The 19,151-nt window shown below is 38.6% G+C and overlaps 1 protein-coding gene and 1 pseudogene across 6 annotated transcripts in view; one reads left to right on the top strand and one right to left on the bottom strand.

Annotated features, from left to right (window-relative positions):
* Positions 1-19,151, top strand: part of UBAP2 (ubiquitin associated protein 2) — a 134,355-nt gene that overhangs the window by 67,610 nt on the left and 47,594 nt on the right. For all 6 annotated transcript variants that reach the window (XM_088018871.1, XM_088018873.1, XM_088018874.1 and 3 more), the window contains 3 exons: positions 6,694-6,748; positions 8,247-8,350; positions 18,882-18,934. In XM_088018871.1, the coding sequence (XP_087874997.1) occupies positions 6,694-6,748; positions 8,247-8,350; positions 18,882-18,934 (212 nt within the window). The remainder of the gene's footprint in view (positions 1-6,693; positions 6,749-8,246; positions 8,351-18,881; positions 18,935-19,151) is intronic.
* Positions 2,959-3,183, bottom strand: LOC114218220 (small nuclear ribonucleoprotein G pseudogene; annotated as a pseudogene).

The raw sequence follows: 19,151 nt of genomic DNA, 5'->3' as shown, positions 1-19,151 counted from the left end.
CTATTGTATTGTTGCAGATAATGCTGGGAATAAGCAATGTCCCTCACATATGGGTGGGAAAGGAGAAGAGACAGTCAAGTAAAATCACTATTTGACTTAAGAAAATGATTGGTGGGGCGCCTGGGTGGCTCAGTCGTTAAGCGTCTGCCTTCAGCTCAGGTCATGATCGGTCCTGGGTTCGAGCCCCATATCGGGCTCTCTGCTCAGCGGGAAGCCTGCTTCTCCCTCTCTCACTCCCCCTGCTTGTGTTCCCTCTCTCGCTGTGTCTCTCTCTGTCAAATAAATAAAATCTTAAAAAAAAAAAAAAAGAAAATGGTGATCAACTGTCAGTGGGGTCTTCTTTATTATTATTTTTGTTCTTTTTAAACTTTTTTTAGTAATAAATCTCTACACCCAATGTGGGGCTTGAACTGACAACTCCTAGATCAGGAATCTTAGCGTCTATTGACTAAGGCAGCCAGGCGCCCTTATAAGGGTCATCTTTAGATTGAGTGGCCTGAGGAGGTTGCTGAGGAGGAAGAAAGCCATGTGAAAGTCTGGGTAGGAACACTCTTTTTTTTTTTTTTTTTATTAAAGATTTTATTTATTGATTTGACAGAGAGAAACAGTGAGAGAGGGAACACAAGCAGGGGAAGTGGGAGAGGGAGAAGCAGGCTTCCCGTGGAGCAGGGAGCCCAATGCGGGGCTCAGTCCCAGGACCCTGGGATCATGACCTGAGCCGAAGACAGACGCTTAACGACTGAGCCACCCAGGTGCCCCTGGGTAGGAACAGTCTATGTAGAAGGAGCAGCTAATGTAAACATGGAATACAACTTGGATTTTTTTTTTTACATAATTAAAAACTACTTATGGGAATATAAAATATACATGGAAGTGCTCAGGGTATAGTTTTAACATTTTACCTTGAAATAAAATAAAACAGAATTTTGCGTAATGCTTACTCAGATTTCCTGAATTTTGATATTTAACTATTTGTTTTATTGTTTATATGTACTGTTTTTTTTCCTGCAACCTTTGAATATAAATTCCAACATAATGCCATTTTACCCCTTAATATTTTGTGTATTTCTCCTAAGAAAGAAAGATACTCCCTTATGGAGGTATCTTACAGTGATAAAATCAGGAAATAAGTATTGATGCAATTTACAGGCCTTACTGAAAAGTTTCCAGTTATCCTGTAATGTTCTTTTTTTTTTTTTTGAAGATTTTATTTGTTTATTTGACAGAGGGAAACACAGTGAGAGAGGGAACACAAGCAGGGAAAGTGGGAGAGGGAGAAGCAGGCTTCCCGCTGAGCAGGAAGCCCGATTCAGGACTTGATCCCAGGACCCTGGGATCATGACCTGAGACGAAGGCAGACGCTTATCGACTGAGCCACCCAGGCGCCCTATCCTGTAATGTTCTTTATGGCAGAAAAGTATTCTGGTCTAGGATCCAGTCCAGTATCACACATTGTATTTAGCTCTCATGTCTCTTTAGTGTCCTTCAATATAAAATAGTTCATCAGTCTGGAATAATCTTGGTCTTTAATGGCCTTAATGCTTTTGAAGCGTATGGACTCTCTTATAGAATATCCTTTAATATCAGTCTGAGAAGCTTTCTCATGAATAGATTAATGTTATCTGGTGTTTTCAACTTTTATTTTAATGCCAGTATAGTTAACTTATTACTTACTTTTGACAGGAATACCACAAAGTGAGGATCACTGACTTCCGTGCATCACATTAAAGGGCACATGATACAGGTTTATCCCATTACTAGTGATGTTAGTTTTGATTACTTATTTAAGAACAGTAGTTTCTGCCAAGTTTCTCCTCTGTGAAGTTACTACCCTGCACTTTGTAATTAATAAATACTTTTCCAGGGAAGTATTCTGAGACTATGTAAATACCGTTTTTTGTGTGTGTTAAGGGCCCCTGGATTCAGTAATGCTAAACCTCAAACTACCCCAATTATATAAAATTAATATCGCCTATTTTGCATTAGCTAATTTGAATTGGGTTTTTCCTTCAGCCATCTGGAAGAGCTCTGCCTGAAGTGGGGCTTAGGAGAAATTATCTTCCACTTGTGGTTTTTTTTTTTTTTTTTAAGATTTATTTATTTGAGAGAGAGCACAAGCAAAGGGTGGGGGAGGAGCAGAGGGAGAGGGAGAAGCAGACTCCCCGCTGAGCAGTGAGCGCATGTGGGGCTCATTCCCAGGACCCTGAGATCATAACCTAAGCCAAAGGCAGAAGCTTAAGGAACTGAGCTACCCAGGCACCCCCTATTTGGGAATTTCTAAAATTATCACCACAGAGGAAAGGAGGGAAACAAAATATCAAATCAGAGAAGGCTACAAAGCATGAGAGACAACTATAGGAAACAAACTGAGGTTTCTGGAGGGGAGGTGGGTGGAGGGATGGGGTAACTGGGTGATGGGCATTAAGGAGCACATGTTATGTCATGAGCACTGGGTGTTATATGCAACTGATGAATCACTGACCTCTATCTCTGAAATACATAATACACTACATGTTAATTAATTGATTTTAAATAAATAAAAAGGGGAAGCTTACTCAGTCCAAAAGGGGGTCAGTCTCCTCCTGGTTCTGGGTGGAAGGAGATGGAACCCAATCAGTCCCTGCCAAGCAGGATGCATGGCATCCAGGGTATGGCTTTTCAGTGTACTAACACCTTCAGCTAGTGGCAGAGGGGGGTGAAGCGCCACAGGGGTTGGGCAACCAGCTCAGAGGAGTATTTCCTAAATATCCTTTTTCTTTTTTTTTTTTACTATTAAAAGTTTTTTATTATTAAAAACTTTTTTAAAAAACTATTTTTTACTATTAAAGTTTATTTAACAAAAAAGTTCAATATGAAAATGCACACGACCTGATTTTTATATTGTAGTAAAACAGGTACTATGGAGGGGACATGTGGAAGCAGTTGATTTCTTCTGATGAACACACCCATTGTTTATAGTCACTCCAAGGCTTCTAACATGATGATACTATTTCCTCGTATTACCACTATTCCAGTATTGTTCTGTTGCCCACTAGTTGCCATCTCCACACATTCATCTGTCACAAGATTCATGAACGGGTCGAACCCCCGCAATATTCCTTGGACATGTCTGCCACCATTTAATTTCAATGACAATTTCTTGTCCATAAATTTTTTCAACTCGGTAGGGTGAGCTTTGCTCATGGTGTCTACTCTGCGAGCTCCAAGATGCTTCCAAACGGAATTCGTGGCGTCCCACACGCTCCCCTGTAGGCCTGGCATTTTGCGTCTCCCTAAATATCCTTTAAAAAAAAAATCAGACTTTTATTTACTAGTTTTAGAGTCCATTAATTCTTGCAACATTTACCATAATACATTTATGGGTTTTTTTTTTTTTTTAAGTGATTTATTTATTGAGGTGCCTGGATGGCTCAGTCAGTTAAGCGTCTGACTCTTGATTTTGGCCCAGATCATGATCTCAGGGTAGTGGGATTGAGCACCATGTCAGGCTCTGTGCTTAGCACAGAGTGCTGGGAGCACGGGACAGGGAGCAGGCGGAGGGATAGGGAGGGAGAATTTAAAGGAGACTCCCTGCTGAGCACAGCGCTTGATCTGGGGCTCAATCTCATGACCCTGATGATGTGAGCTGAAATCAAGAGTTGGTTGCTCCGATGACTCAGCCACCCAGGTGCCCCTCTAACACATTCAGAATCAGAGTTATTTGCTAAGGACAAGCTAATAAATGGGATATGAGGGTGGATTCTAAGCTTTATTCCTCGCTGAATCCCAGGGAGATTTTGCTATTGTCATTTAACTTGTTTATGCTGCTTTAGGGTTGGAAAGGCATATTCCTGTCTGAGAATATACTCTAACCTAGGGACAGAAAGGCAGAACTTGCTTGACTCCCAAGTCTCTGAGCCCGGCGGGCCCCAGAGATGCCCTACTCTTGGTATAGGCTGAATAGTTCTCTGGTCATGGAGGCAGCTCATAGTCAGCATGGCAACTGTTTTTATGATGAACCAGTCATGCAAATTTGGGAACTTTTGTCTATACAAAAAGCCTTAGTACTAGTCAGGACCTTAAAGATGTTTCATATCATGACTCAGAGCGTGCAGTAATAAATTCAGGATCAAACAGTTTCTGGCACATTTGTCCGTGGGAAAGCTCTCCATACAGTGTTGTGGGGATGACGGAGAGGGATTGCTTTCCGTCATCTTAGATTAGGATCACTGTCCCTACTTGCTTCTATTTAGGTCACGCATGTTGGGCCCTGGGTGGGTGGGGAATGTCTGCATTTAGGGTCTGCCTCCACTAGAGACAATTGCCTGTTTTCTGTGTTACGGCTTTTTCAAGGGAAATGAGCAACTTTTCTATTCAGCCTCTTAGTATAGAAAACATAAATATTAAACAACTGAAAACTTGAGCAGTCATGCAACAAAGATGTGGTGCAGAGTTCCTAGAGAGATCTCTAGGGGAAAAGATAGCATGTATCATAATATTGGTTTATTCTTTATGATAATATTCTTTAGTCTTGTGTTTTTTTTTAAATTTTATTTATTTTTAAATTTTCTTTATTTTTTGAAGCCACTTAGTCTTGTGTTTTTGTTTTTAAAATTAAAAGACCCCAAGTCTTTATTATGAGCTATTAGATAGAAATAGCTATTTGTACCAGATAAGAATGTAGGAAAATTGTATATACACAGAAAACAATGTTACTGATAGCGTTACTAGGCAGGTAAATAGGGAAGAACAGTTTCGTTATCTTGCAAAAATTTATGGGAATAATTGATTTGACTTTTTAAAATCTACCTACGATATTTGGCATGTTTGTGATCAGTATTTACGTCAGCAGCTTTTGATCTTTGGAGACATACATATATATGTAGTTGATACTTTTTCTAGGGTACTTGCAAGATTTCTTCAATTTTTGCCCTAGGCTACGTGCTTCTTGTATATATTCCTTTTTCTCTTTCTAATGAACATCTTGCTTTCCAGCTCAAGTATTCCAAGTTTGTTTAATAATTTCTGAGCAGAATCCCCCTTTAAAATCCTGCCACTGTTTTTTTAATATTTAACCACTGTAAGTGCCATTTGTCACTTGTATGATTTTGAAATGAATTTTCTTTTCTTACAAGGGGTATTTTGAGTCCACCTATCAAGGGCAGTTGTGTTGTTTCTCTTGCTTTCTTCATTGGTAACTTTAGAGCAAAAATAACTTCTTGAAATATAATTCATATACCATATAGTTCATATGAGTGAGCCACCCACGTACCTCATATCTTTATTTTTTAATTTCTTATTTCTCTTTAAAGATTTTATTTATTTGACAGAAACGCAGCGAGAGAGGGAACACAAGCAGGGGGAGTGGGAGAGGGAGAAGCAGACTTCCTGCTGAGCAGGGAGCTTGATGCGGGGCTCGATCCCAGGACCCCGGGATCACGACCTGAGCTGAAGGCAGACATTTAATGACTGAGCCACCCAGGCACCCCTCTTTTTTTTTTTTAAGATTTTATTTTTAAGTAATCTCTACACCCAACGTGGGACTCAAGCTTACAACCCTGAGATCAAGAGTTGTATGCTCTACTGAGTGAGCTAGTATTTTTTTCCCTCCAAAGATTTTATTTATTTTTCGAGAGAGAGAGGGAGCACAAGTGGGGGTGGGTAGGGGCAGAAGGAGAGGCAGAGTCCCCACTGAGCAGGGAGCCTGATGGACCCTGAAATCATGACGTGAGCTGAAGGCAGACACTTAACTGACTGAGCCACCCAGGTGCCCTTTTGTGTCTTTGATGCACAAATCTAATGTCTGTTTTGCCCGTGTCTTTGGTGTCTTATTAAAAAAAAAAAAAAATCATTACTGGGGTGCCTGGGTGGCTCAGTCATTAAGCGTCTGTCCTCAGCTCAGGTCATGGTCCCAGGGTCCTGGGATCGAGCCCCGCATCGGGCTCCCTGCTTGACGGGGAGCCTGCTTCTCCCTCTCCCACTCCCCCTGCTTTCTTGTGTTCCCTCTCTCACTGTCTCTCTCTCTCTCTCTGTCAAATAAATAAGAATTTTTTTTATAAAAGATTTAAAAAAAAGTTCTTAAAAAAATCTTTACTAATTCAGTGTCATGAAGCTATTGCTCTGTATTTTCTGTAAGAGTTGTATAGTTACAGCTCTTGCATTTAGGTCTTTATTTCACAGTTTGGGATGTTAAGGAAACCTGGAGAGTCACTGAATAAAATGATCTCTCTCTCTCTCTCTTTTTTTTAAAGATTTTATGTGGTTGAGGGAGAGTGTGCATGCGCATAGGCGAGCTGGGGAGGGGACTTGCGGGGTGAGGAGCAGGGGGAGGGAGATAACCTGACTCTGTGCTAAGCGCGGAGCCTGATGTGGGGCTTGATCCCAGAGCCCTGAGATTATGACCTGAGCCGAAACCAGGAGTCAGATACTTAACCGACTGGGCTACCCAGGCAGCCCCAGAATAGTTAGTAATGTCAGCTGCATATCACAAGTAGTATATAAGCAGAATTAAATCCTTTCTGTCCTTTAATACCAGTAACTGCCTGTATAGTTGTGTGAGTAGGGACTGGCAGATTGGGTGTGCTGGATGGGAATGTTGGTGTTGTTAGGAACAATGACAGTGGTGTGTAGGTGGGTGCATAAGAGAATGAAGTTGGTAGAATTATAATTGTGGAGCACATAAATACTATTTAACAGTACTGTTTTCTTTTCAAGGATTTGGACGTGGAAGAGGTAGAGGGGCAGGAAGATTCTCAACACAAGGCATGGGGTAAGTCTGAGCCATCCTATTTTTATAGTTACTACCCTCTCTAGTTATTACTGCCAATGTTTTTCTTCCTTTGTCCTGTACCCAATTTATTTATCCTGGTGAGTCTCATGTTAATTCTATATTAAAAAGAGGAAATAGTGGAAAAAATGAAATAGTACAAATAAAATTGTATTGCAGTGGGCTTTAGAGTAGAATTTATATCCTTGGCTCTGTTGACATTTTAGATTTAATAATAGTTTGTTGAGGTGGTCGGGTATCCTTTACATTGTAGGATGTTTGGCAACATCCCTGGCTTCTCCCTACTAGATGTCAGTAGCACCCCTTCTCAAGTTGTAATAATCAAAAAAGTCTTCAGATACTGCCAGACATGTTCCTTGGGAGGGAGGTGCACAATCACCCCTAGTTGAAAACCACTGCCTAAGAGTTAAGTTGATAAATAACAGCAATTTTCTTTGAATGATGAGTAAATGCAATGTTTATGTATGTAAAAGTGATAGTTTTTTCCCCCCATAGGTAATATAATCTGTTGTTTATTCCATAATTTCTGATTATTCTTTCACCTTTTGCTGCTTCTAATACATTAACTTCCCCTGGAATTTTAGGAATAGGCAAAGTTTTAAGCTTCTTGTAGAAGCCATCTGTAGATGACAGTCAGGAAGGGAATTGGTTCCAGCAAAACCCTTTTGTCCCTTCCTAGCTCCAGGGCAGCACTGGGGGGCGGGGTCAAGGAGGTGTTTGCTGACTTCAGTGATACCTCTTGCCATTTCAGTTTCTTGCATGAGCTCATTGTGGATGGAGGAAGGATGAATACATAGGGGGCAAACTGGCTGGAACACTTAAACATACTGTATGTGCCCAGCTCAGTAGCTTTAGACTGTTTAGTAGATTTTGCAGTTTACTTTCAAAAATATTCTTTAATGATTTTTTTTGTCAATGATAATCTCAATAAAGCTGAAAGAAATTTTAAAATTCTGTTCTGAAAATTTTAGAGATAGTGTTGATTGGGCTTTGGTTAGACTTCTGAATCATGGGTGTTTAGAATTTTAATGGAAAAAAAAAAACCTAAATGAAACATTGTCTTTAGATCTACCATTGCTATACAAAAAGAATCTGGATTCTGACTTGGGAAGAAAGACTGTGTGTTTAAGTCTGGCCTTAGTTTTTAGGGCTTTCCATTAGAGCCCTTATTCTTCCTAATACAGTTATAGTTGTGTACATCTGCTTTAGGATGCAGAGGGCAGCAATTTAGGGAAGTAAGGGCATCATACTGGAGTGTATGGAAGATCCCTAGTAAATCACTGCTTTTTAGAAGATCTGCATCCTGATGGCCAGAAGAATTAGCTATAATTAAATAGGAGAAGGAGGGTGAAATTTCTTATAATGGCTTTTAGAAGGGACAGGGTTTTTTTGCGTGGGGGGGAAGATGATGTATGGTTGATTTTGTGACTTTGGTAATTGTTGCCTTTGCCTTAAATTCTTTATTTTTTTCAAACCTAAGGACATTTAATCCTGCGGACTATTCAGATTCTCCACCTATAGATGGGTGTGTTACAAAGCCAGTAGTTTGGGAAGCTACTCAGAATGGTGCAGATGAGGGAACTGGTAAGTGTCTGTTGTCAAAGATGTGTTTTAAATGTTTGAGTCTTTAACATATAAAGGTGTGCGCATGGAGAAGAATGAAAAACAGGCCGCTGTCCTACCTCTGAGACTATTAGTTGGTTCTTCCCTCCAAAGTCTCACTTAAAAATCTCATTGACCATCAGGTATTTGATTTTTTTCTTCCTCACTTTGAGGGAGAGCCTTTAATTAATCTGTGTAAATCAGTACAAAATCACACTCAAATATCAGTGTATATATATCATTTCTCAGGGGAAGACTTGTTACTGGGAAGTACCGTTCCTGATGGTGGACATAAATTTGGCCAGATAAAGTGGTGGGTGATAGGTAGGTTTGGGCACCAAGTGCTTCTGCAGATTTTTTCTGGATCCTGATGTTTTTGGATAGTTTTGTTTTGGAAATTCATGGATAAATACTTGTTAATTGGTGTGTTTATTTAATAGAGCTCCTAGAATTTTTTTCATGATAATATAGATATTAACTATTGCATTTATATTTATAAAAACCTGTTTTGACAATTCATGAATTCTAACCACAAATATAAAATTATAGTTCAATAAATAATCTAAAAGGAAACATCCATATAATATCTATCCTGGTCAAAAAACAGAACTGTGTCAGCACCACAGAAACATAATCAATGAACTAGAAATCAAAGATAATATAGAGAGGATCAACAAAAGTTATAAAAATGGTAATTTGAAAAGACTAGTAAAATTGGTAAGGTTACTCGGAGACTGATGAAGTGAAGAAGAGCATACATAATTGGTTATAGGAATGAAAAAAAGGATATTGATATTAATTATAATTGTAATATGTATTCTATATAATTTATATTTTAATATAATTATAATTACAATTATAATATCAGATATTAGAAGATTGTAAGATACTTCATGTCAATAAATTTTGTGCTAACATTTGAAATTACAGGTTAGTCTCTTCAACACAGATGTAAAAGTCTTAAGCCAAGATATTGGAAAACCATTCAGTAAGATAAAAAAGGATAATACATCATGGCCATTTTAAATGCATTCTTTTTTTAAAAGATTTTATTTATTCATTTGAGACAGATAGATCCAGAGAGAGAGAGAGAGCATGAACAGGGGAGAGGCAGAGGGAGAGAGAGAAGCAGGCTCCCTGCTGAGCCAGGAGCCAGACGTGGGGCTCACTGGGATCATGACCTGAGCCGAAGGCAGACGCTTAACCATCTGAGCCACCTAGGCACCCCTAAATGTATTCTTGGTAGTCAAGTTTCTTTAACATTAAAAAACCAGTCACCTCCCAGATACATACTCAAGGGAATGGAGGACCTAGCTTTATGTAAAACCTTGTGTACAAGTGTTCATAGAAGCATAATTCATATTAGCCAAAACATGGAAACAAATCAGATGTCCCTCAGTGGGTGAATGGTTGAGTAAAATGTGGTATATGATCCATACAGTGGAATATTCATTCTATAAAAAGGAAGTGCTAATGCGTGCTGTAACTGGATGAATCTTAAAAACATGCTGAGTGAAAGAAGCTAGTCATAAAGGACCACATACTTAATATTGTGTGATTTCATTTGTATGAAATATCCAGATCAGGCAGATACATAGAAGTAGACTATTGGTTGCATACGGTTGGGAATGTTTGGGAAAAATGGGGAGTGACTACTAATCGGTTCAAGATTTCTTCTTGGGAGTGACGAAAATATTCTCGAATAGATAGTCATGATTGTTGTACAACTTGTGAATATACTAAACACTGCTCAGTTGTGTGCTTTAAAAGAGTGGATTTTATGCTGTATAAATTATATCTCAGTAACATAAGTATTATTCATACGTTGAGTAAAGCTGAAAATTCTTAGCATTTCAGACAAAACCCAACATCCATTTCTGACTTTTTAAAAAATTGGCAAATCTGGAATACAAGGAAATTTCCTTAATCAGGTAGGGGATATCAACAAAACTTAAAGCAAGTGTTACGGTTAATGGTGATGTGTTGTATATTTTTTCTCTGGAACAAGATAAAGGAGTTTACTCTTACTATTTCTATATGACAATACACTAGAGGTTGTAATCATTACAGTAAAGAATGAAAAAAGTCAGAAGGTTTAGAAAGACAGGAAGAACCTTTCATTCCTGGCAGTGATATAAAAATCTAGATAAAATATTAAAGTTAATAAGGGAGTTTTAAAAGGTGCTAGGTAGAAGTTCAATAGAAGATATATTCTATAAACCATCAACAAAGAGAAAATGGAAAAAAATTAGGAGCCTCAAAAACATAAAATGCTTAGGAAGAAGTGTAATGTTGAGCAAGATGATAAGACTTCTACCTATGAAAATGTTAAATCTTATATTTAAAATATGTAATCAAAAGTTTCAATAAATGGAAAGATACCATTTTTATATATTTTTATATATTTCAACTCTCATTGTTGTGAAACTTAGTTTTTACTGACTCTTTGGACATACTAATTCATGGTCCTCCACTTTGTGAAAATTTATCTTGCTAGTTTTTTAAAATGTCAGGTTTATTGAGATAAATTTTATAGGCAATAATATTTATCCTTTTTAAGGGGTACAAGTAGGTGAGGTCGAACAAATGCATATACTTCTGTGACCACCCCTAAAATCAAGACTGTGTTTCTCTACTAGCAATGAACAATTGCAAATGAGAATTAAAAAGGAAAAAAAGTATTATTTACAGTATTATAAAAACATGAAATACTTAAAATGTGTGCAGTATTTGTATGTTGAAAATTATGCATCTTGATGAGAAATAATCAAGACCCAACAAAGGGGAAAGATAGTCAGTGTTTATGAACTGGATCATTCAGTATATTATTAAAAAGTTACTTTTTCTCAAATTGGTGTTTAGGTGAAGTACAAGTTGAATCAAAATCCTAGCAGGGGTGCCTTAAGCTCAGTCGGGCATCTGGCTCTCTGCACAGTGGGGAGTCAGCTTCTCTCTGCCCCTCTCCCACTTGTGCATGCTCTCTTTTTCTCTCTCGAATAAATACTTAAAAAAAAAAAAACCTAGCAGATTATTGTTGTGTAAATTAACTTGATTTTAAAGTCTTTATAGAAGAGATGCCTGGGTGGCTCAGTCAGTCAAGCATCTGCCTTCAGGTCAGGGCATGATCCCAGGGTCCTGGGATGGAGTCCCACATTGCACTCCTTGCTCAGTGTGGAGTCTACTTGTCCCCCTGTCTGGTGCCCCCCCCACCCCCGCTTATGCACGCATGCGCGCTTTCTCTCTCTCGCAAATAAATAAAATGTTTCTGTTTTGTTTTTTTAGGATTTTATTTATTTATTTGACACAGAGAGAGAGAGAGCGAGAGAAGGAACACAAGCAGGGGGAGCAGGAGAGGGAGAAACAGGCTTCCCACCGAGCAGGGAGCCCAACCCTGGGACTATGACTTGAGCTGAAGGCAGACGCTTAACAACTGAAACACCCAGGTGCCCCCAAAATTTATTTTTTTAAAAAAACATTTTATTTAGGGGCAGCTGGGTGGCTCAGTCAGTTAAGCATCTGCCTTCAGGTCAGGTCATGGTCCCAGGGTCCTGGGATCCAGCCCCACATTGGGCTCCCTGCTTGGCGGGAAGCCTGCTTCTCCCTCTCCTCTTGCTTGTGTTCTTTCTCTCACTTTGTCTCTCTCTGTCAAATAAAATGTTAAAAATAAATAAATTTTTATAGGCAAATACAGGAACTGGCATAGCCCAAAGAATTTTGAAAAAGAATAACAACGTTTAGATCATACGCCTTGATTTCATAAGTTTGTTTCTTTCTTTGGGGGTGGAGGGGAGAGGAGCAGAGGGAGAGAGAGAGAATCTTTTTTGGGGGGGGCGGGGATCTTAAGTAGGCTCCTCATCCAGCATGGAGCCCAACATGGGGTGTGAACTCATGACCCTGAGATCATGACCTGAGCGGAAACCAAGAGTTGGACGCCTAATCAACTGAGCCACCCAGGTGCCCCTTAAAAAGTTAAAGCTACAATAATCTGTGGATTTGGCAAAAGCATTGAGACTGATCGGTTATGTAATAGCAAATCTAGCAATAAACCCATAGATATATGGCTAATTAATTGACTTAGGACAACAGTTTCAAGGCACTTCAATGGTATTTATTATACTGTGCTACACAAAAAAAATAAAATCAAGTAGGTAATAGTTCTAAATGTGAAACCTGAAAAGATAACTTCTAAAGAAAATACAGGGGCAAATCTTATGCCACCTTGGGTTAGGCAAGATTTCTTATATAGGACACAGTAAGCACAAGTTATAAAACAAAAACTTGGTTTTTTTTTTTTTTAAAGATTTTATTTGACAGAGAGAGCACAGATAGAGCGGCAGGCAGTGGGAGAGGGAGAAGCAGGCTCTCCGCTGAGCAGGGAGCCCCATGTGGGGCTCGATCCCAGGACCCTGGGATCACGACCTGAGCTAAAGGCAGACGCTTAAATGACTGAGCCACCCAGGCGCCCAAAAACTTCGTTCTTGAGAAGAAAATAAGTTGAAAGGAGAAGGCATAGTTGAGGAGGAAATATTTATAAAACTCCCATTTTTTATTTTATTATTTTTAAAGATTTTATTTATTTATTTGACAGAGAGAAACACAGCAAGAGAGGGAACACAAGCAGGGGGGAGTGGGAGAGGGAGAAGCAGGCTTCCCGCTGAGCAGGGAGCCCGATGTGGGGCTCGATCCCAGGACTCTGGGATCATGACCTGAGCCGAAGGCAGCCGCTTAACGACTGAACCACCCAGGCGCCCCTTTTATGTTAATCTCTCCACCCAACATGGGGCTTGAACCTGCAACCCAGAGATCAAGAGCCACATGCTCTACCGACTAAGCCAGCCAGGCACCCCAAACCCCCATTTGAAAAGGGATTTGCATATAGAATATATAAAGAATTCTTACAACTCATAAGAAAACAAGCAACCCAATAAAATAAATGAGCAATTAAAAATGAACAAAAAATGAAAAAGTTGTGGAAATGGGTAGTGGTGTTGGTTTGTATAACGTTGTGAATATATTTAATGGTAATGCATTCTGCACTTACGAAGGGTTAACATGGTAAGTTTTTTGCCAAAAAAAAAAACCAAGTAATTTTAAGTGTATTTTACCAAAATAAAAAGATGACCTAGAACTATACACACACTTTGTATCTATGCCAGTTTTTTTGATTATTGTACTATAGTTATGGGGCATGTAATCATTAGGATGATGGATAACTTCTAGTCAATCTGTAGTTATTTCAAAATAAAAAGTTAATAAAAAATGAGCAAAAAATTTGAACATATACTTCAAAGAGGAAGATGGAAATGTGCTCATTATCATTGGTTGTAGGAGAAATACAAATTAAAACCATAATAGGTTGTCACTTTTCATTCATAAAAATGGCTTTAGAGGGTCGACTGGCTCAGTCAGTAGAGCATGCGACTCTTGATCTTGGGGTTGTAGGTTCAAGACTTACGTTGGGTGTAGAAGTTACTTAAAAAAAAAACAAAATCAAAACAAAAATGGCTGTAGAAGGAAACTGACAGTACTAAGTATTAATGAAGGTGGCAGAATAACCGGAACTCCTGGTGTGAAAGCATACATTCACGATATAGTCTTACAATCCCAACCCTTGTTTTTGTTTTTAAAGATTTTTTTTATTTGACAGAGCAGGAACAGAAGCAGGGGGAGTGGGAGAGGAAGAAGCAGGCTTCCCATGGAGCAGGGAGCCCGATGGGGGCTTGATCCCAGGATCCTGGGATCATGACCTAAGCCGAAGGCAGACGCTTAACGACTGAGCCACCCAGGCGCCCCAACCCTTGTTTTTTATTGAAGAGGAATGAAAACATAGTCACACAAAAACCTGCACAGAATGTAAAGCAGCTTTATTTATTTATTTTAAAGATGTTTATTTATTCATTCGACAGACACAGCGAGAAAGGGAACCCAAGCAGGGGGAGTGGGAGAGGGAGAAGCAGGCTCCCTGATGAGGAGCTCAATCCCAGGACCCTGATATCATGACCTGAGCCGAAGGCAGACGCTTAATGACTGAGCCACCCAGGTGCCCCTAAAGCAGCTTTATTCGTAACCTTTATTGATTTTGAAATCAGGTATTGAAACAATGTTGAATTAGTTGATTAACTGTTACTTTTCTTTTTTCTCATTCTGCCTCCTGTTCTGTCTTGTGTCTATCTCTTCCCCCTCCTTCTGCTCATTCTCATTTAGAGTAGCCGATTCCTTGCTAAAAATTAAGCAAACGTGTTTAATGCAGTTAAAGGATTCTGTTGATAGAGCCTGGGTATTTCTCTAGGGGGGGTCATAGAGTGGCATTGTCTTGTTGAAAACACAGAGTTCCAAGCATGGCCCTCAGCCATAATTATAGGCTCAGAAACCTGACTTTTGACAGGATAATAAATCCATTCCTTAGAGGCAGACCTCCATTAACCAAAATAGAAAGACTGAAGGGTAGTCAGAATGCTAATTTATTAAATTTAAACATACTAAACATAACTTGTTAAACATTAGAATGCTCTTGACAAGTGGGAAGGGAGTTTGATGAACATGGGAATGTGAACAAGGGTAGTTGATGCAGTTGCATGTTCAAAGGCCATCTGGCTAATAATAAGATTTATAGTTAAGTCACAGTGGGCTGTCAAATATGGACTGCAGGAACATTTCTTCTCTGATGCACAGCATAGACATAGCTTTGACGCTTTACTTTATTTAAGTTGCTGACCTTTTTCTCTCTTGATGAATACCTTCATTAATATGTTAAGACCTTCCCTTGTACATTGATCTGCAGAACTGGCATCAAATGTTCATATTGTAGCTCAGGATCTGCCAAACAAAAATTTTTATGGACTCAAAGGTATTGTTGTTTCAATTAAAAAATTCCCTTAGTTACAAATCTACTAAAATGGGGGAGCCTAGCTGGCTCAATCTGCAGAGCATGCGACTTGATTTTGGGGTCATGAGTTCAAGCAGCATGTTGGGCACAGAGCTTACTTTAAAAAGAAAAAATCTTCTAAAATGCTTACAGTATCTTCCACTTTAATCAAGGCTAGCTAAGAAAACCTCAGATGAATAATTATAAAAACTGTATTTTTACAACTACTTGATTAAATACCAACTTTTGATTATAGAAGTGTTTTATAGATTGGTCTTTAAGACAGCACAGGTTTTTAACTCATTGTTTTCCTTTTTCCTGTGTTGTTGCCTTATGTATGCTTTTGATAGAGGGCTAACATCAAGTTAAGTTGAACGTAAAGCATGCATCTCAAATTTGTTATAAGCTGAAAATAAATTGTTACTGACATTTTCCCATAGTTTGAGATGTAGGTTTATAGGTCTATAATGGAGACCAAAGTCTTACTGTAAAATTCTAATATTTTACAATAGGATTAGGACTCGAACCATATTCATCTGTATGTAATGTCTCATAATTTTTATAGTCTATGTGTTTAGGGTGGGTTACTGCAACAGTTGGCCCTGATTTCTGATAAGGGGCTATCCCCTCTGTTGCCTGACATAACCACTTTACCATGTTGCACTTCTGCTTGTGACTACATACATGGTCTTCTGCCAGTTACTAAATGTACTCAGATTCTGACTGTATTCTACATGTCTAAATTTGTGTTTTAATTATTTTCAAAATACCCCTGTCTCTTTAAGTGTTAGTCCAGTCTCTTTACATCATGTGTATGAAAGTGTGCTTTAACATAATACCACAGAGTACATTTAAAAATGATCACAAGAGTAAATTTTATGAGTATTTTACCACAACTTAAAAATTTTTGGAAAAAAAAGGTATGTTGTAAACTTTAGGATACTTTTAATATATTATATAGAAGGCTTTTTAATGCTTCATTGTTATTTTTCTCCTTTGGAATATCCCTTCTTTTTATCTTTCTAGCTATTTTCCACTTACACTTTTTTTTTTTTTTAAGATTTTATTTTTAAGTAATCTCTACATCCAGTGTGGGGCTTAAACTTACAACCCCAAGATCAAGAGTCCCATGCTCTACAGACTGAGATAGCTAGGTGTCCCTATTTTCTGTTTCTTGTTTAGAATGTTCCTAAAACTGCTTAGGTTGAGCCTCAGCTTTTCATAAATTTTGTTAATCTTTTTTTTTTTTAAGATTTTATTTATTTATTTGGCAGAGAGAGACACAGAGAGGTAACACAAGCAGTGGGAGTGGGAGAGGGAGAAGCAGGCCTCCCGCTGAGCAGGGAGCCTGATGTGGGGCTCAATCCCAGGACCCTGGGATCATGACCTGAGCTGAAGGCAGACGCTTAATGACTGAGCCACCCAGGCACCCCAAAATCTGTTAATCTTTAGAATACTGTCTCTTACGATGAATTTGACAGCGTGAGCATATGGTAGGTTAGATGGAGGTGGCACCAAGAACAGTGTGTACTGTCCATCCTTTAAATTAATCTAATTGTGTCCTTTTAAAACTATAAATTTACTTACAGAAGTTTCGAAGGAGATATATTCAAAGATTGGAGATTATGTATTATTAGTACCTAGAAGAAAATCACATTGTAGAAGGAATATAAGAGTGGAGAGTATGTACATGGCTTGCCTTACATTTATAAGCTTTGTGTACAGGGTGATCTCCAAGAAGCCTGTGCAGAGGTCTTAGAGAACAAGTTTTCAGTACTGATTGCCGACTGGGACTAATTGCACGTTTTGTTTTTTCACTTAGGCTATAACTTTTTTCTAGTTTTAAGAAAATATTTTAATTCAGAGAGATGTTTTGGGATATTTGTTTTATGATGTTTATGGAAAAATTATGGAAACCACTAAAAGGTATGATGAGGGGGCTCCTGGGTGGCTCAGTCGGTTAAGCGGCTGCCTTTGGCTCAGGTTATGATCCCGAGGTCCTGGGATCGAGTCCCACATCAGGCTCCCTGCTCAGTGGAGAGCCTGCTTCTCCCTCTCCCTCTGCCTGCCTCTCTACCTACTTGTGCTCTATCTCTCTGTCAAATAAATAAAATTAAAAAAAAAAAAAAAAGGTATGATGAGTAAACCAGTACAAAGGATCAGATTGTCAATTTAGATCTTTCTCGGTGAATCTTTATAGTCATTTCAAGGATACATGCAGTTGAGAGGCAGGGAAGAACAATGAGTGCCTGTATTGCTCCTCTTCCTTCCTATAATATATATGCCCTATGATCCACAATAATAGATGAAGTCTACCAGTAATGTGTATAGGTTTCTCACAGCAGGGAGTTTTCTCTGGTTTAAAAAAATCTCCCAAGTAGTAGCATATCGTAGGTGTTATTTTATAGGGAGCCATACTGCATAAATGCATCAATTCTGTGTTTGCCATAACCAGCCTAAACTAGGGACATCCAATCAAAAGATTCCATAGAGAAGGACTCTACTCCTAGGTAATAACATCTATTTATGAGGCAGTTGGTTATTAGGTTATTGACCTGATTCCAAGGAGATGAGATCTGGTTACCTGCCTTTTTTTCTCAAGAGTGTTCCCTTCTCTTCCTTTTGTCCTCTCTACACACAGACCTCATTGTAGGTCAGATGCTCAGCTCATTTCTTCCTGTTGGAAGGAATGAAAACATTGACAGTCTTACTTCCTGGGGGTAATTATAGTTGATATCTTGGTATATTTTCTTTTAAAACCATTTTCTCTGGGTGTGTATTTGCATGTATAGTTTAAAATAATGGTCCTGTACTTCTACAGGATCTCTGAATACTAAAGTCAGCATTTCTGGGCACAATTTTTTTTTTTAATCTTTAAAAAAAATTTTAAAGATTTTATTAATTTATTTGAGAGTGAGAGAGAAAGGAGTAGGGGAAGGGACAGAGGGAGAGGGGGAAGCAGACTCTCTGCTGAGCATGGAGCCCGATTTGGGGCTTGATCCCAGGACTCTGGGATCATGACCTGAGCTGAAGACAGAGGTTTAGAGAAATGAGCCATCCAGATGCCACCACAAATGTTTTCTTTTTAAAGCACTTAATTATTTGATAGATGTTTGTTCTGTAACAATTGTTTGAGCAGATCCTTTGTACGTAATCAGGAGTTATAGCATCATACTTCACGTGAACAGGACAAACCTTTGCTGGGGATCTGTTAGAAAACCATTGAATGGAATAAATATCTTATAAAAAGCATGCTTGTATAAATTCAGAAACTCTGTAATCTACATGAAATTAGGGTCCAAGGCAGACCACTTCATAATTTTGTTCTAAGTTTTATATATCATAAAGATCTCATTGTGTGTATTTGTGCTATGTTCGTACTTATGGCAGAATTGCTTGAATATGATCTACACTGATGCAAGATCAGTTTGAGAAATTGCTTTGAGTTTATGTGGATAGTACCTAGCTAAGTTGGTATATGAGAACATGACATTTTACTGAGAATAGATCAGGAGCTTCATATTTCTTGGATTGTAAACTAAATTACTAATGAGATACATGACACATCTTGTGCAGGATACAACAGAGAATTATTTGCAGTAAGATAGTATTTGGCTTTGTGATATAAGCTATGATTATTGTCAACAGGAACCTGGAAGAATTCTGTGGAAGAGTGGACAACAGACGACTGGACTGAAGATGTAAGTATTTAGCATCAGATTAGATCCGTCTCCTTTTGGTTTCTGATTGGGGCATGCATTCCTTGAAGAAAGCTGGAGACATCTTGTAGTTGTTCATGGCTCCTTTTCAGACATCTATGATTATCATGTTTTTTAGCAAGTGCTTCTCAGAAGGAAGTTGGTGTTTTGAGATTTTTAAGAAACTTGGTTTTAAAGCATCCGCTTAAAAATGACCAAT

The sequence above is a fragment of the Eumetopias jubatus genome, unplaced genomic scaffold, assembly GCF_037043125.1.
Source record: "Eumetopias jubatus isolate StellerSeaLion01/CBP00866 unplaced genomic scaffold, mEumJub1_p1.0 scaffold_15, whole genome shotgun sequence".
NCBI lineage: Eukaryota > Metazoa > Chordata > Mammalia > Carnivora > Otariidae > Eumetopias > Eumetopias jubatus.
The sequence above is the reverse complement of the archived record's forward strand: the minus strand, read 5'-3'. Positions and strand labels throughout refer to the sequence as shown.